This window comes from Podarcis liolepis, assembly GCF_965112155.1.
Source record: "Podarcis liolepis genome assembly, chromosome: 10".
Lineage (NCBI taxonomy): Eukaryota > Metazoa > Chordata > Lepidosauria > Squamata > Lacertidae > Podarcis > Podarcis liolepis.
This window is the reverse complement of record NC_139562.1, coordinates 41,071,683-41,088,926: the sequence shown is the minus strand read 5'-3', so window position 1 is coordinate 41,088,926 and position 17,244 is coordinate 41,071,683. Positions and strand designations below refer to the sequence as shown.

General features: G+C 43.3%; 1 protein-coding gene and 1 long non-coding RNA gene across 8 annotated transcripts in view; one reads left to right on the top strand and one right to left on the bottom strand.

Annotated features, from left to right (window-relative positions):
- Positions 1 to 7,637, bottom strand: part of PPP1R12A (protein phosphatase 1 regulatory subunit 12A) — a 90,672-nt gene extending 83,035 nt beyond the window's left edge. For 3 of the 7 annotated variants that reach the window (XM_083463086.1, XM_083463083.1, XM_083463085.1), the window contains exon 1: positions 7,077 to 7,637. In XM_083463086.1, the coding sequence (XP_083319212.1) occupies positions 7,077 to 7,313 (237 nt within the window). In that variant the 5' untranslated portion in view covers positions 7,314 to 7,637. The remainder of the gene's footprint in view (positions 1 to 7,076) is intronic. The other 4 variants (XM_083463088.1, XM_083463089.1, XM_083463087.1 and 1 more) reach the window with 2 other exon arrangements.
- LOC310687702 overlaps positions 85 to 17,244 on the top strand; it is a 44,691-nt gene continuing 27,531 nt past the window's right edge. The window contains exons 1-3 of the long non-coding RNA XR_014516548.1: positions 85 to 3,784; positions 4,028 to 6,208; positions 6,345 to 6,523. This is a non-coding gene — a long non-coding RNA (uncharacterized lncRNA). The remainder of the gene's footprint in view (positions 3,785 to 4,027; positions 6,209 to 6,344; positions 6,524 to 17,244) is intronic.

The window sequence follows — 17,244 nt, the reverse complement described above, 5'->3', positions numbered from 1 at the left end:
AACCCGCCATTCCCCATTTATTTGTTTTTCCCCCACCCACGCACCCAGCAGGTTTTCCTTGCTTATCAGACTCCGGGTAGGCTGTGGGAGCGAGCTCCCAGGGCACTCCAGCAACCTCCCCAGATCCAGGTAAGCAGCGCTCAGCCTTGCGGGGAGAAGAAGTTCCAGGAGTTCCAGACTTTGTGCATTTCTGCCTTTGTGCATGGGATCCCAGGAACCAAGCCCTTGTGTAAGTGGTGAGCCAAACGTACTTTAAAAAGTACCTTTATATTCCTCTGATTCAAATGGGAGTGTTCTTGGATATCTTTCTTGAATCACTATCACTAGAAAGTGCTAAACATTTGGTTGGATTCTGCCCTTTTTTTAACCAAAGCACAAATAAATTGGAATGTAAGGTGTATTGCAATATAGAAACATAAATTTTACTTCTAAGTATTTTATATAAGTAAATACAAAATATCTGGGTTAAATTATTGAGTTTAAATATTAATTATGTTTAAAAACAATAAAAATAAATGCACATTCCCAAAGGTGGGCTATCTACGCTATGCCTCCATTCAATTTAGAATTACAGTTGAGCTTTAAGACTACACCGAACAGGAAAGCTCTATACTCACATGCAGTCAACCTCAACACACAAAACAGTAATTTCTTTTTTTTCTTCTTCTAAAGGAACCAAAATTCACATAAACCATTCAAACATTATAAAAATACACATTGGGGAAAGGGCTCTCTGCACAACTTGCATTTTTAAGACAATAGGGATAAGCAGAGAATAGACCATTTTTGGTTGGCCTTGCTGACCAAGTCAAAAATTTCAGTCACTCACCCAGCAAGGATTAGGAAGGCAGGGAGTTAACTTGGACACTGCTGCTTGAGGATACCTCAAGCACCCAAGGAAGACCCCTCCTACCAGCCTTTGTCACTCCTACAGTCAGCAAAGGGGGATACTGGCTTGGTCCAATCCCAAGTATGGGGGCGGAGGACAGGGATCCTCACCCACCACTGCAGTGTCAAAGTTCGAAGGCTGATTGGTAATCACTCTCACCAGAGGGCAACACCACACTCACCAGGAAAAAAATACTAAAACCTGAAGATAAACAACATTAAAAGAAGCCTCCAGTCCCTATAAATATTTTGGTGACTTAGATTAAACTTGCTTTAACTAAGGGATTTAGAACTTTTTCAAAGTTAATGCAGACTCTTTCTTCAATGGTTCATGCTGCGCTACCACTACAATGTTAAAAAATGGCAAACTGTACAGGTGTCAGAAGTTTAAGAGCAATGATTAAGGTTTCTAATTTGGCAACATCTATTCTTATATTGATAGATTCATGAATGTCAAAATCATAAAAACAGACAACATCTGCCACTAGCAGAAATGGCTATACAGTACACTGAGAGAACAGGCAGAACAAGGAATCTGGTCTTCACCAGTCACGAGATTATCTCCAAGCTGTCTTTTTACATGCATCTGGTCGCACAGCAGACTTACATGGTACCCAAGCTTATGATGAGAAACATATATATATACTGGTTGGTTACTCTAACTACCTTTCTGTGATACACTATTAATAATTTATTCCTAGCATCACAATTTCTGTATGTTTTACACCAAAGGTTCATTCTCTTGAACCAATACAGCAACAACTAACTAAAGCAACAGAACAAGAACTCAATGTTTGTACTGTTGGCATAAAATCTTGCAAACACACACTAGTATACTCTGTAGCTTATCTACACAACCTTAGCCAAGTTATGTGCCCTGTAGTTAAAAGCTTCTTAGACTTGATACTTAATAACATTTAGCATCAAGGGTTACTATCCCCAGTTGATTTACTTGTGCAACAAATAAAAGATCTGCTGAAACCCTAGCAAGAGAGCATACATATATAATTATGTCCATTGCTTCAAATTATACAACCCAAAAACAAAATCATTTAGCTTATTTGATAATGAACTCTGGTCAACTGAATTAGTGTCACTGCACTACGAAATAACTTCTTTCAAAGTCCTAAAGAAAAATGGTGGGGGGGATCAATATACAACTCTATCACTCAGTTTTAGTTATTGTATTGTTTTAATTTCTATACTAACTTCCTAACACTAGCTGCTCAAGTCAACTCACAATGAAACCAATTTAACTGATGACTGATAAACCACTGGTTTTTGAAAATACTGACAACTGAACTTTTTTAGAAAGGTAAAACTGACAAATGGAAAGAAGTGGGTTTAAGGCTCAGCCTACCACTGTTAACATAATGCCCCAAACAGAGCTCAATTCACTGGTTTTAGTGGAAGACATTTAAGTCAATGCTCACTTCTCCTATTGAAACCAATGGGATTTAAAGACATTTCGTTTCACTGGAACATACCCAAAGTTCCAGCCAAACACCTCAAGACACTTTTCCAAGTCCATCCTGAATCTGTTTCAGGTTCTATTGTCTTAGTGTCAAACTAAGCCTTGTAATTTGTCATCTTGCTAATTAAAACCCTCTACATTATTATTTTAAATTTACTTCTCAATTGTGAAGTACTAAACAGGAATTAGTGCAAATGGAACTGTTCATTATCCTGTCAATGAACACACTAGTCACATGATTTTTACAAAACACCTTTGTGTGTTGCTTGCAGCATGTGTGAAGAGGGTAGTTCAAAGAAGAAAATTATCCATTGGGATTCTCTCAAGCTGTGTTAGAACAAAGCTAGCATGCCTATTTTACCATGCTGATCCATGTTTTTGGAGCTTCTAACCTAGTCTAATGCAGTACACTTTAAATGGGGCTACCTCAAAGAAGACTTGGAAGCTTCATCTGATGCAAAAGTGGCTGCTTGCTTTCTAACAGGTGTTGCAAGGCACACCCACAAACAACTTGTGCTGTGCAAAAGCTGCCTTTGTGCTTCTGGTGCAATTCAAGGTGCTCATTTTAAGATTTAATGTCACACCATGGGACACACATAGCTAAGGGACCAGCCCTGCTCTGTATGCATTCTATGCCAAATAAATTTAGTGTTAGCAAGGGGAAGAGAGGGCCTTTTCTGCTGAAGCCCCATTGTTCTGGAATGCTTTGTCCATTCAGGGAAAGAAATGATCTTCTTCAGTGTTTGGTTGATTGTTTTTGGCATGTTCAGTGATTATTTTATTTGTTGTTCCAATTCACTGGCTAGAATTTCTAACTTAAATGTACTTTTATTTTTGTAACCTGCATTGAGCTATTTGGAAATGCAATGTTGTATCTAACTAAAGCAATGTGCACAAAGTCACAGCCAGAAGCACTAACCAACAACGCATTTTAGCATGCATCAAAACAGCTTTTAAATGGAAAATTAAGTTCATACGCCATAAATGCAGTTCATATGAATACAGAGGTCTGTTCTTAACCTGAAACTGTTCTTAACCTGAAGCACCACTTTAGCTAATGCGGCTTCCCGCTGCCGCCGCACCGCCGGAGCACGATTTCTGTTCTCATCCTGAAGCAAAGTTCTTAACCCAAGGTACTATTTCTGGGTTAGCAGAGTCTGTAACCTGAAGCATATGTAACCTGAAGCGTATCTAACCCGAGTTACCACTGTATATATTTTGAATCTATATGAAGATGAGCTTTAGAAGGCAACAGGTTTTAGAGGTCATTAATATTTATTTACCTACAAAAAGAGACAGTAAGTAAAATGTAACTTTCTTACACAGGAAGATACAAGTTTTGGAAAGAGATGAAGTTGTATTCTAGTTCATCTCAGAAAGAGTGCTACTGCTCTGTGCCAGTTATGTTTGATTTGACAAACCGTATTTTTTGCTCTATAAGACTCACTTTTTCCCTCCCAAAAAGTAAGGGGAAATGTGTGTGCGTCTTATGGAGCGAATGCAGGCTGCGCAGCTATCCCAGAAGCCAGAACAGCAAGAGGGGTCGCTGCTTTCGCTGCGCAGCGATCCCTCTTGCTCTTCTGGCTTCTGGGATTCAGAATTTTTTTTCTCTTATTTTCCTCCTCCAAAAACTAGGTGCGTCTCGTGGCCTGGTGCGTCTTATAGAGCGAAAAATACGGTATATGGAAAATGGCTTCTGCAGAAGAATTTCCTACCTAGGAAGTCACCAAAATTCAAAAATATTAGTAACTGCTATCAACTGACAACAATGTTGAACCATCTTTCACTCTCATTTTGCATCAGAGGAGAATAACACTGAACAGCTTCTTCTTTCTTTCTGCACAAATATACAAAACTTATTCATCTCTTTAAACCAAAATCATGTTACCACTACAGAAGACTAAAGAATAAACAAAGTAGTGATCCATAATAGGTAAGTCTTTCCACATTAAACCAGTGTGGCTGGCCCTTACTTAAAAACATAGCTGCACTTAAAATTGTTTTGAATGCTGACACAGAGAAGAAAAGTAAAATAGCTTTTATTGCAACTCTACAATTCTATGATTCTATGCACCATATCATGTTGTTGGGCATGTGCATTCCGAACTCAATCTTGACAAATGATGTGTATGCACCAACAGAAACTGATGCAACCACCATATATATTTTGCCCAGCAATGGCAGCAGCAAGTTTCAGTTTCCATTAACAGTACAGATGGTCCTAACAGCAGCTGAGTGACATTTCTTTAGTATGAATAAGTTTTAAGTTTAAGAGCATATTACAGGCTCTAGGTAGTCAATGAAATTCCAGATTTAAAAACCTATTTGGGGGATACAGTTTGACAGATGCAGTATATCTTGGAAAGTTAACAATATTTTCAGTCACATTAGATCATGCACAAAGTTACTGAACTCTGGTTTTCCGTGGCTTACATGTTGACTCAGAAGTACGTACCACTGTGTTTAATGGGGCTTGCAGCCAGATAAGCATGCTCAACGATTCCTGTGTGAGATTCTTATGGCCCACTACACCTAAAAAAAATACACCCAGTAGAGACAGTAGCAATTCCTTCCACACACCAAGTTCTTTATTCTTTGCCAGTCCCAATATGGAACTTCTTCAGAGATTCCCTCACCACATACATGAGCCTATGGCCAAAGTTTTATGCATACTTTGAAAATTCCGCTAGGATTTGCTCCCAAACATATGTAGTCAAGCACACCATTAAAGCATTGATTTTTCTTTTCAACTACCTACATGTTCACAAAGCCTCCAAGATGCCTACTGATATTACAGCCTAACCAATTTTATGATATTAAGCTAAATGACATTAGTCTAAGGGGACAGAAGAGGAACTTTAACATGGACAAAGAACACATTATTAAATTATGCTACCAAGAATGTGCAGTAATTGCTAGCCAATGAGGTACCGTTACCTATAATCTTGTGATGATCATTACTTCATTAGCACTGCGGTACCAACTTTTTAGTATTCTGACAAGTAGTTCTATGAAGTTTGGATTTTCTAGTACTTGTAAATAGATTAACATCTAACCCAATAAAATGCAGCCTCATCAATAAAGCCATTTCTTCAGGATGAAGAATCACAATGAAGTCAAGTCTTTAGAGTCTTGTCATTTTTCATCCTAACAGGTTTTAGTTATTCTTTGGTTTCTTCTCTCTGTAATTTATTCTGTAAATAGTACACATATGAATTATCTGAACCGATTGCAACCTGTCAACAGAAGAATGACAGGTTTTATTCAGGAGACACAACTGATTATACACCTTGCACAATAAAAAAGCAAGATATGCACAGCATGCAAGTCATCCTCAGCTCTCTTGAAGAAACACAACAGAGAAGCTTTCTTCATATTCATTTCATCATCATAAATTTTTAATACATACTAAACTGAAATCTGTATTTCAGAGATTAGTAAAAGACTCCACACACTTAACCAGCCAATATACTGCAAAGAGAATTTCTACCTGATTCAACAGGAGATACTAATTACCATATCTCTATGATGCTACCAAGCCAACTGGAGTTGAAAACCAAAATCAAACTGTCAAAGTGATTATACTTGCTTTTCTGATATTCACTGACCCTAACGTTGTTATTGCTTTTGGCCTGCTAATAGAACCTTAACGTATTCAAGCAAACCCACATTATCTCTGGATTGCCACAGTCTTTCCTTATTTGGCTAACATTATGAGATTCCAATCAGACTCCTATAAAACTTTAACATGCACAAAGCATCCATTTTGAGAAAACCTCACAAGTGGTATACCTTCCATTTTCACTAAAACGTTAAATTTCAAGGAGTTGGCCAAACAAAAACAAGGTAAAATCGCTATAACTATTTTACAACGAGGGGGGGGGCAAAAACGCGCATACCAAACACGAATTCGAGTTTGCGTTTCACACCGCAGAACAAGTACCGTTCAAGACCTCTAACACAAGTTTTGTTTTGTTTTTAGAGAGAGAGCATGCGAACTATTTAGGATTATTCGGGAGGAGAGCGAGCTTGAGCAGTGAGTCTAATATTTTGGAAGGGAGTCGACAGCGTTCACACCGGGGGCAGGAAACGGCAGCCGTTCAAACTGCGGGACAGGCAGCCACTTCCATCACTGCCAGAGGTTGCCCCCTTTTCTCGAAGGTAAGGAAGGGACCTTATTCTCTCAATTCCTGGCCATATACTGGGGACGAATGGGGGAGCCCTCGAGCCTCCCTCCCGGTAGTCGGCGTCCCCTTCCCCCCTCGGAGGAGTCTCCCCACCCCACGCCTCACCTCAAGCCCTGCCAAGTGCAAGAGAGGAAGGAAGAGGAGCCTCGCAATTGTCACTGCCTGCCGGGGGCGGGCGAGGGGAGGCAGGCAGGCAAAAAAGCAAGGCCCGGCTCCCCGGCCTAACCCGCCCAAGCAAGCAGGGAAGCACCCTCCTCCTCCTCAGCAAAACACAACATTCCTACGGCACAAACAAGGATGCGCGCAGCCGGCCTGGCTCCTCTCTAACGGCCGGGAGGCGGGAGAGAGAGGGGGGGTCCTTCCCGACGTCTTCCTCGTTGCGCTCTGAGGGAAGACGGATGTTTGTTGGCATTTCCCACCCCTCACACAAGCACCTCAGGCGGCTGCCTCCTCTACCCGACTCCCCGGGCAGCGGAGGGCTCCTTCCCAGCTAGGCCCCAGCAGCCCCCGGGGGCCAGAACACAGACCTGGTGCAGCGCGGTGAGCCCGTCCACATTGGCGTAGTTGATGTCGGCGCCTCGCTCCAGCAGCCGGAGCACCTCGTCGGTGTCTCCGCTCGAGCAGGCGGCCAGGAAGACGGCGCCGTCGTCGAACTTCACCTTGGTCTTCTTGCGCTTCACCACCGGCGGCTCCTGGTCGGTCTCGGAGCCGATCCAGCGCTTCAGCTGCTCGTTCCGCTTCTGCTTGGCGTCCGCCATCTTCATGCCCTGCTAGGCTCTGGTTCCCTTCTTCTCCCGCTCCCTATCGCCTAGCTAGCTATCACTCGCCCGCCCGCCCTGCCTTGCCTCGCCTGCCTCCCTCAGCGGCGGCGCTCCGCACCCAGGAGGAGGAGGAGGAGGAGGAGGAGGAGGGGGAGGCGGGGAAGCCCAAGCGCCGCCTGGTTCCCACACAGCACCGCGCGGCCGAACGCTCCCTCGCAAGCTTTGCGCGCGCGCGCTCCCTCGGCCCCGCCCACAAGCGCCCCAAAGCGCCGCCCGAGAGGATCCCCCGCGCGCCTGCTCTTGCCTTGCCTTGCCTGCCTAACTAGTTAAGCGCTGGGCGGGGCGGGGGCGGAAAGACAGGAGGAGAGGAGCGCCCGGCTTCTTCCGCGTAACATCTCGCGATAGCCCCCCACGAGAAGCGGGCGGCGAATGAAGTTGGCTCTTGAGGGAGCTCCGGGCGGTGATTGGAGGGAAGAGGCCGGCACTGATACGAGCGTGCCGCGGGAAGCGGGCGGAGGCGCTGCAGTAAGGGCAGCAGCTGCGGCGAGGCTGCGAGAGCAAGGCTTACTTGAGAGCAAGTCCACGTTGAAGTGGATGGGATTTAGTTGCTTCCCGAGCGAAGGCTGCATAGCGAGCCTGTGCAATTCCCTTGCGGGGAAGCGAGTTCCATTGACTTCAGCAGGGTTTTACCCCTGAAGGAAACGCGTGCGCTTTAAATTGCTGCAAAGTCCCCGGAGTGAGGCGTTGCAGAGGCAGGAAGTGCCGGCCCGTGGACGATGTTGGAAGCGGAGCCGCTACTACGAGCCTGCCTCTGCCGGGCTGTCTCGGCAAGCGCTGCTTTTGCATCCGTTCTTGTATTATACCTGCGCGACAAATTCCAGAGGAGCAGCAGCAGTCCTCAGCAAAGAAACAAAAACAAAAAAAGGGGTGGGGGGTAATAAATCTGTTAATTACACAGTATATCGGTCTTTAAGGTGCCCCCGAAATGGATGGGTTGGTTTTGTGTTTTTAATCGAGCTTTCGAACAGCGTACATGATGAACACAGTAGTCAACAATTCACAAAGAGGTTGCTTCCAGTTTTGAGACACACAAAAAATGTAAACAAGCCCTGTGTGCAGAAGGTTGGGCTGCAGTCTTCCCTGCAGTTAAACCTGGGCGTGCCCTGCCCTGACCACAACATACATAGTCATAGCTAAGATTAATGCTCTTGAGGTATGCAGACTGACACTGTGGATGTCATTCAGAAGTCTCACTGTGTTTAATGAAGCTTATTCCCTTGTAAATGAGGCTTACTCTGGTATCACTTCAACTTTAAAACATGAGATTATATATACCTTCTTTCGAAATGTACCAATGTTCAAAACTGCCTGCAGACAGCAGGAAAGGGGTGTTTATGCAGGGATCTCATAGTGCTGAATGGGGTTTTACCATAAGGCTACTACAGTCCTTTCAGAATTTGTGTGAGATTACAGCTTCAACTATTAACTATTCCATGGGATTAATTTAATACATTAATAACTTCTCGATAAAGATTCTCTTTATTTATTTGTAGTCGTTTTATGTTGTTGTCGTTTAGTCGTGTCCGACTCTTCGTTACCCCATGAACCAGAGCACGCCAGGCACTCCTGTCTTCCACTGCCTCCCGCAGTTTTATACCCCAAGCCAAAAAAAATACTACCAGGGCTGCTTACAGAGACTTGGTGAAAAGGCAGCCAATTTTGTTCTGCCTTTTGATTACTCTGATTAATTAGACAGATTTCCATTATGTTTAATTGTATGCAAACTTATACTGATTTAATCAACCAGCTGAAACTTACATGACTAAGCAACTAAGATATGATAACTGAGTGACACCTAAAACTCATTTGAATATCAAATTGTTGTTATTTTGTAAGAACGGGGTTGATCCTTAGCAGATGCCAGATTGGTGGTTTAGTGACAGAATGACTGTTTGCTACATCAGGGCCAGATGCAGTGCTTGGCCAATATAGAACATCCTGTTTATGAAAGCAGGTGTGCTGCAGTGGTTAAAGGCTGGGTTGTGGAAACACAGGTTTGAGCCCTGTTGGAAGTCTCGGCACAATTCAGCTTGCACTGTAGGCTTATGTACCTGCATGAGAAAGGATAGATAGGAGCTTCCAAGTATCCTAGCCTATACTTGTGCTCACCTATTGATCTTGCTTCAGGTTAGACTGATACTCTTCTGTTGCTGACCTGACCTCATCTTTGGAGGTCTTTAAGCAGAGGCTTGGCAACCATATGTCAGGAGTGCTCTGATGGTGTTTCCTGCTTGGCAGGGGGTTGGACTCGATGGCCCTTGTGGTCTCTTCCAACTCTATGTTTCTATGATTCTATGTTTCTATGATTCTATGATTTCCTCCTCCATGTCGTCCTTATGAAAGCAGGCATACTTGGAACACTTTCTGCTAAGATGAAAGAATAAGCATGGCTCTTCCCATCTCCACCTTAGAACTAGGGATCTTACATAACAAACATGTATTTCCTGTAAAAACCACCACCACCACCATAGCTTTCTTATTTTCCAAACCCAGAGTCTCAGTGTGATTATATCTAGGGTAAGGTGTCCAGCAGAGGTTTTGTATTAAAATTAATTTCTGCTGAATGTTTCAATTCCAAATGCCATCAAGCTCCTGCTCACTAATGAAGTTCAATTTGACCTTAAGCAAGGCATTATCTCTTAATCAAACCTCACAGAGTGGTTCTGCCCTTCTTGGATGGTCATATCCAGAAAGTGATGCTTGGACAGTTCTCTTTGGCCCCATGGAGACTTTATGGTGGAGTTCCTCAGGGTTTGATTTTATCACCCATGCTGTTTAGCATCTACATGAAAATGCCAAGTGGGGTCATCCAGGGCTTTGGAGTATGTTGTCAGCAATATGCTCATGGCACACACCTCTATTTCTCCTTTTCATCTGCAGTTGTGGCAGTGAATGTGCTGGACTTGCCTCAGCAATGGACTGGATGAGAACCAACAAACTGAAGCTCAGTTCAGATAAGACTGAGGCAATGTTAGTGGGTGGTTCCCTAGACCGGATGGATGGGAGGTTGCCTGCTCTTGATGGAGTTACACTCCATCTGAAGGAGCAGGTACATAGCTTATGAGTATTCCTGGATCCATTGCTGTTGCTTGAGTCTCAGTTAACCTTGGTGCCACAGAGTGCCTTCCATCCATCACCTTTGGCTGGTGGCCCAGCTGTGCCCCTATTTGGACAGGGGTAGCCTAACTTCTATCGTATAGTTTCTGGGTCCAATTCAAAGTGCTGATTTTGACCAATAAAGCCTTAAGTGGCTTAGGACCGTAATACCGTAAGGACCACCTCCCCCATATGAACTGAGCCAGGCCCTGCAATCATCATCTGAGGCCCTTTTTTGTGTGCCTCCACGGGAAGTCAGGAAGGTGGCAACAAGTGTTTTCTGCAGTGACTCCTCGTTTGTGGAATGCTGTCCCCAGGGAGGCTCACTTGGCACCTTTGTTACAGATCTTTAGGTGCCATGCAAAGCATTCCTCTTCTCCCAGACCTTTGGCTAATTAAACAATTCTTTTTAAACTGGAGGTTTTAAACAAACTTTTTTTGCTGTGCAGTTTTGTGTTTTTATGTTGTAAACTGTTGTGTAATCCTCAAATAAAAGGTAGTGTAGAAATTTAATAAACAAAAAGAAAAGAATAGCACAATATAAGGTAATAATATAATATTATTAATTATAAGGTACTGTAATAATCTTATGTAGCCATTCTGAGCACCTAATAAAAATAGAGATTGGATGATACCAATACAACATAACATAAACATATGTTGTGCACCTTGGTTTTGTCTAGCAAAATGCCAACGACACCAGCAGCTTTTCTCACTAATTATGGGATTACGTAACATTGTTCTGGATGTTCCTCTCATCCTCAGAATAAACTGAACCAGGCAAAAGTCAAGCCTTCACTTAGTCATTCCCTTTCCTCCTTGCCTATATCCAGCAAGCCTGCAGAGGTCAGATCAGTCGGATTGGAGAAAATGCTTGTTCAGTGGTCAAATCCCAATTATAAAACTCCCTCCCGAGGCAGCTCTGCCTGCTTTTAATGAATTGATCAATAAGTAAATCAATCATAAAAATTATTCACAGAATGGGGATTTGTGCAGGATTTGTTTTTTAAATGTGCAGGACCAGGTGTCTGTTTATTTGCGATAACAAATGAAAGCTAGAACTTGGACTCAGTAGATATTTTCTGAATAATTGACTTTGTTGAAGGCTTATTAACCCTGGGCTCCTTTACCACAGAAGTGCGCTGGTGAAGCTTGTGCAGTCATCCAAAATCATCGATCAGAAGGTCGGCAGTTCGAATCCCCACAACGGGGTGAGCTTCCATTGCTCAGTCCCTGCTCCTGCTAAGCTAGCAGTTCAAAAGCATGTCAAAGTGCAAGTAGATAAATAGGTACCACTCCGGCGGGAAGGTAAACGGCGTTTCCGTGTGCTGCTCTGGTTTGCCAGAAGCGGCTTAGTCATGCTTAGTCATGCTGGCCACATGACCCGGAAGCTGTACGCCGGCTCCATCAGCCAATAAAGCGAGATGAGCGCCGCAACCCCAGAGTCGGTCATGACTGGACCTAATGGTCATGGGTCCCTTTACCTTTACCTTACGTTACTTCTGGTAAATGAACTACCATAGTCTCTAGACTCTAGAGGTCCGTGAAAAATTGTGTCCCAGGCTTTTTAGACTTGTCTACCCATGTACTATCTGAAACCAAAGGGGCACATTGGTTGCCAGGTGTGATTTTTTTCTTCTTCAGCTCTCCTACCCCACTAGTTATTTAACCAAGATACAATGTGAAATGATTATGGAGGGGTTTTAAACTCAGCAACTCCAAAGTAGAAATAAAACACAACTATTGAGCAAGGGAAAGCATTTGTCCTTCAGAGCAGAGTAGCAAAGGGTATGGCCGATGCTCTTTCATCAGATTTGTTCCATTACAAATCCAGAAAACAAGGGAATTCCATTGGGCCACACTATGGAGCCACTGCTGCTCAGTGGTCGCCTTGATTTTGATGTTAAAATTATGCAGTTATGTATCTGAGAACTGTACATTAGACCTATTGATGGTTTTTATTTACTGTAACTTGAGGTGCTTGAGGTGGGAGTCACCTTCTAGATACTGCATAAAAATGAGTCATCAAAACTGTAACTCGTATCATAGCAACCGTTTCATAAATTATCTGGCTTTGAATCAGACTAGCAACAAGCTATAGTCAGATTTGCCAAACTACTTACTATTGAGAAGTCCTATTGCAGCAAGATCCACTGCTTTAAAGACTGTTACCATGATATTGTCACAAATGTCTTGCAAAACATTTCAATCTAATTATAATTTTGCCGCAAGTCTTAGTCAGAAGATGAGGTTTTGTTTTAGATATTACATAGGAGAAAGAAGATTTGACTGTATATTGACGGCAAATGGTGATGAGCATTGAAGTCCATGATGTTTAGATTCTAAAGATTTAATGCATTAATTTGTCATCAGAGCTAAGCTGTTGCAGAGGCAGTCCCACTGCTGTCTTATCATGAACACAAAGCTTATTCATTTTTCCTGATGACTTTGGGGTCACCACACTTGCCTGACTGCCTGGTCATTTGCAGCGTCATGTCTGTATGTCACTCTTCTGTAAATCTTGTTTTCTCCCATATACAGAGTGTCAATATCAACATACATAATTTTTCTAACTCAGTTTCAATATATGGGAAGAGGAGGGGGTTAGTGTGCTCCCACAGTGTCTTGCTCTTCAGTATTGCCCCAATCTGCAGATAAATTGACTTGGGAAAAACCAGAGGAGAACGTGGGTACATAGAGGCAAGCAAGCACCATAGGTAAAGCCAAACAGCCTTATTGTCTTCATGGTGGGCGCCTCGATTTACAAACTCTATACTTTTGGATGGATAGCTGAATTTAACGCTACCCTTGAATCAGAAAATTCATCTATTGCAGACAAGGGTTGAATTCAGATGCACAGAGGTTTCTGCCTGGATATTCTCCCCATGAATATTTTTTAAATTAAAAAACCCCATTCTTTATTATGTAATAAATGGGGACATAAGTTAGACTTTGCCATACACCTCTAAGGAAGGTCAGCTTTGCAGTTATGCATTAGTATGATTTGTTTTGAAACAAAATGGCACTTAAATATTTAAGTGTACCAGGTTCTATGTGTTTAATTTCATTGTTTAGCTGTTGCATAGTTTCCCAACTATGTAGCTGCTGGCAAAAAGCAGTGGGCTGCTCTTTATTTATGTGCTGCTGCTTTCGGGAGCTTTCATGACCGGCTGCAATTATAAGTTGTTGCTGTATGCTTTGGAATACGTGTGTCAAAATGCATAGGATACCAACAAGCCCTCCTTTTATGGTACAGAAGATGAAGAAGACAAAGAGGAAGCGTAATTTTAGACTGTTTGCCATAACTGGTTTTATAAGAATCCCAGCTCAGGATTTTGTTTTTTATCCTGGTGCACAGAGATTCAGACTTGTGCCTGTTCTTGCTAACAGCAATAGTTAAATGTGACCACGGTTTTCCAGCACCTTGCTAAAAATGTCCTCTGAGAACTTGGATGTCATGGCTCTCTGTTAGCAAGCAGAATGGAATTTGCAGTGCAACATGGACTATTGTGCCTTGTTGGTGTGCATGGCACTTTGCAGACCACAAAGGAAGAGGTCCCTGCCCCAGGGACCTTACAGTCTAAAGTTGGGCACAAGAAAGGAAGGGGAGGGGAATGGGAAATTGGTATGTGGTTATTTTATTCACAAATGCTCAGGCTTAGTCACACTAGGACATGGAGAATAAGAGGTTGTTGTGCCAAAGGCTATCGTCCTCTTTGCAGAAGAGCCATGCTTATTAATATGTACACACACACCCCTCAGTTCTCTGCTGACATGCCTTCTTTTCCCTAGAAAATTCTGGGGAAGAGAAAGCTTGTGAGCAACTGATTCTCACCCACTATTATGTTTCACTTCTATGTTGCTTTGGTGAAGTGGATATAAACAGACTATGGGAGAGTCCACTATAGCTTGGGCCAGTGGAATAGTGGCTAGAACACTGGGCCAAGGTTCAAATCCCTGTTCAGCCACAAAATTCCCTTTTCCTGTTGTGGCTGCAAAGTACAATGAAAGCGGGATGGCTTGATGTTTCCCCAGAAAGAATCCGCTCCACAGGCTTTTAGTTCATGAGATCCATAGATGGGATATAGCACAAAAGAGCAAGCTGTGTGACGTGCATATTTATTTATCTTTGCAGCGCTGAGGAACAGCCAAGAAAAGGGCTGCACTTTGGATGCCTGCTGGTCAGAAGGCAGGTACACATGACTCGGGCAGCCTTCTCTTGTTCATATAGAAAGGAGGAGGCTGCTTGTGCAATTCTGGAACTTGGCTTTAGAAATGAGAGAACGTTTGAAAACTATTCTATTAAAGGGTATGTTCAGAAAAGGGACGTAAATAGAGGCTGGAATGTCATCTCTGAGGTTCTCATGGCTTATGTCAGCAGCAGAGCCCCTACATGGAACTCTTGCCTTCTTATGTATAGTTCACATAAGGACAAACAGCCGTCTCCATTCCCCAGGGAAGCCCCGATTACCAGCCCAGTGCAGAGTTTCTAAAGCGTTCCATGCAAAACAAAAGGCAGAGCCTGGATTTGGGACGGAGCAGAGCCAAGACACAACGGCACATTTAGAAAAGTTACTTAGGTAGACGGCTGTAAAGTCCTACGGTGGGGATATTTTATAGCAGACTTTTGCCAATGTAGCTGAATGAGCTACATCATTTAAGGGCAGATACGTCCACTGATGGGTGTACTTAATTCAATCTGTGCAGCTGCTCTTCCAGATCCTTCAAGTGTCCCTATTATCCAGAGATGTCCCTGAGTCAGAGAAAACATCCCAGTTTCTGATTTGATCCTGGAATGCCCCACTTTTCCTTAGGACGTCCCTGTTTTCAGTGGAGAAATTATGGAGGGTATGGCAGGATGTTCCTATTTTCACTGGATACATATTGGAGGGTGTAGAGTTATCTGACCCCTGAGCCATCTGAAGGCAATCCTGGGAAAGTTTTTTTACATGTTTAATGCTTTATTATGTTTTTATATATGTTAGATGCTGCCCAGAGTGGCTGGGGCAACCCAGCCAGATGGGTGGGGTATAAAGAGTAAAATAATCATTATGGAATGGGATGTCCCTATTTTCATTGGAGAAGTGTTGGAGGGTATGCTCTCCTCCCTAACCCCCATCCCCCAGTAGAAAACGGGCATGTAGAAAACAGTCTCTGTGCTTCAGCTTCCAGCATGCACAAATCGCAGATGGGGGAACGTTACACAGCATGCTGAGGGAAAACTTCAGATTGTGTTTGAAGAAAGATGAGCTACACTAACATTTGGACATGCACACATTTGACTTAAATCAAGAAGCAATATCTATGCAGAGTGGAAAATAATCCCCAAAGCTGAACTCCTCATTGTGGTTGGGCTATATAGATTCATCTTAAAAACTTGGCTATATGTAACTACATCTCTATAATTTGTTTTTGTTTTTTATACTGAACATGCCCCTTTGAAGGTTCTGCTAATGTTTGTATGATTATGTGCTAGTTTGTAAATATGTTTATGATAAATCGATAAAAATATTAAAGAACTGAAGCATAAGAATCAGGAAACTGGTATGTTTTCATAGCTCTGCTTATGCCCACAAGGAAGGAATGCAGTGTGGCCATCAGACAGCCGTTGACCCCATTGGGATTTCAGGGCCTACTGATGACGTTTTTGTTCAGATAAGCCTTCCCAGAAGGGCGATCCCGGCCATGCCTAATGTCAGTTTTGCAAAACAGAACATTTTTTAAAAAAATGTGTTCTTAATGTTGTTGTCTATTCTGATTCCATAAAACTTTTTGTTGTGCACCGCTTTGAAATTCTTCAAAGATAATAATAATAATAATAATAATAATAATAATAATAATAATAATAATAATTCATTATTTATACCCCGCCCATCTGGCTGAGTTTCCCCAGCCACTCTGGGTGGCTTCCAATGTGTTAAAAACAATACAGCGTTAAATATTAAAAACTTCCCTAAACAGGGCTGCCTTCAGATGTCCTTTAAAGAGAAGATAGCTGCTTATTTCCTTCACATCTGAAGGGAGGGCGTTTCACAGGGCGGGTGCCACTACCGAGTACCGAGAAGGCCCTCTGTCTGGTTCCCTGTAACCTCACTTCTCGCAATGAGGGAACCGCCAGAAGGCCCTCGGTGCTGGATCTCAGTGTCCGGACCAAGGCCGTTTAGGGCTTTAAAGGTCAGCACTTTGAATTGTGCTCGGAAACGTACTGGGAGCCAATGCAGATCTCTCAGGACTGGTGTTATGTGGTCCCAGCAGCCACTCCCAGTCACCAGTCTAGCTGCCGCATTCTGGATTAATTGCAATTTTCGGGTCACCTTTAAAGGTAGCCCCAAGTAGAACACATTGCAGTAGTCCAAGCGGGAAATAACTAGAGCATGCACCACTCTGGCAAGACAGTCCGCAGGCAGGTAGGGTCTCAGCCTGCTTCCAGATGGAGCTGGTAGACAGCCTCCCTGGACACAGAATTAACCTGCACCTCCATGGACAGCTGTGAGTCCAAAATGACTCCCAGGCTGCGCACCTGGTCTTTCAGGGGCACAGTTACCCCATTCAGGACCAGGGAGTCCCCCACACCCACCCACCCCCTGTCCCCCCAAAACAGTACTCCTGTCTTGTCAGGATTCAACCTCAATCTGTTAGCCATCATCCATCCTGCAACCGCCTCCAGGCACTCACACAGGACCTTCACCGCCTTCACTGGTTCTGATTTAAAAGAGAGGTAGAGCTGGGTATCATTTGCATACTGATGAACACCCAGCCCAAACTCCCTGATGATCTC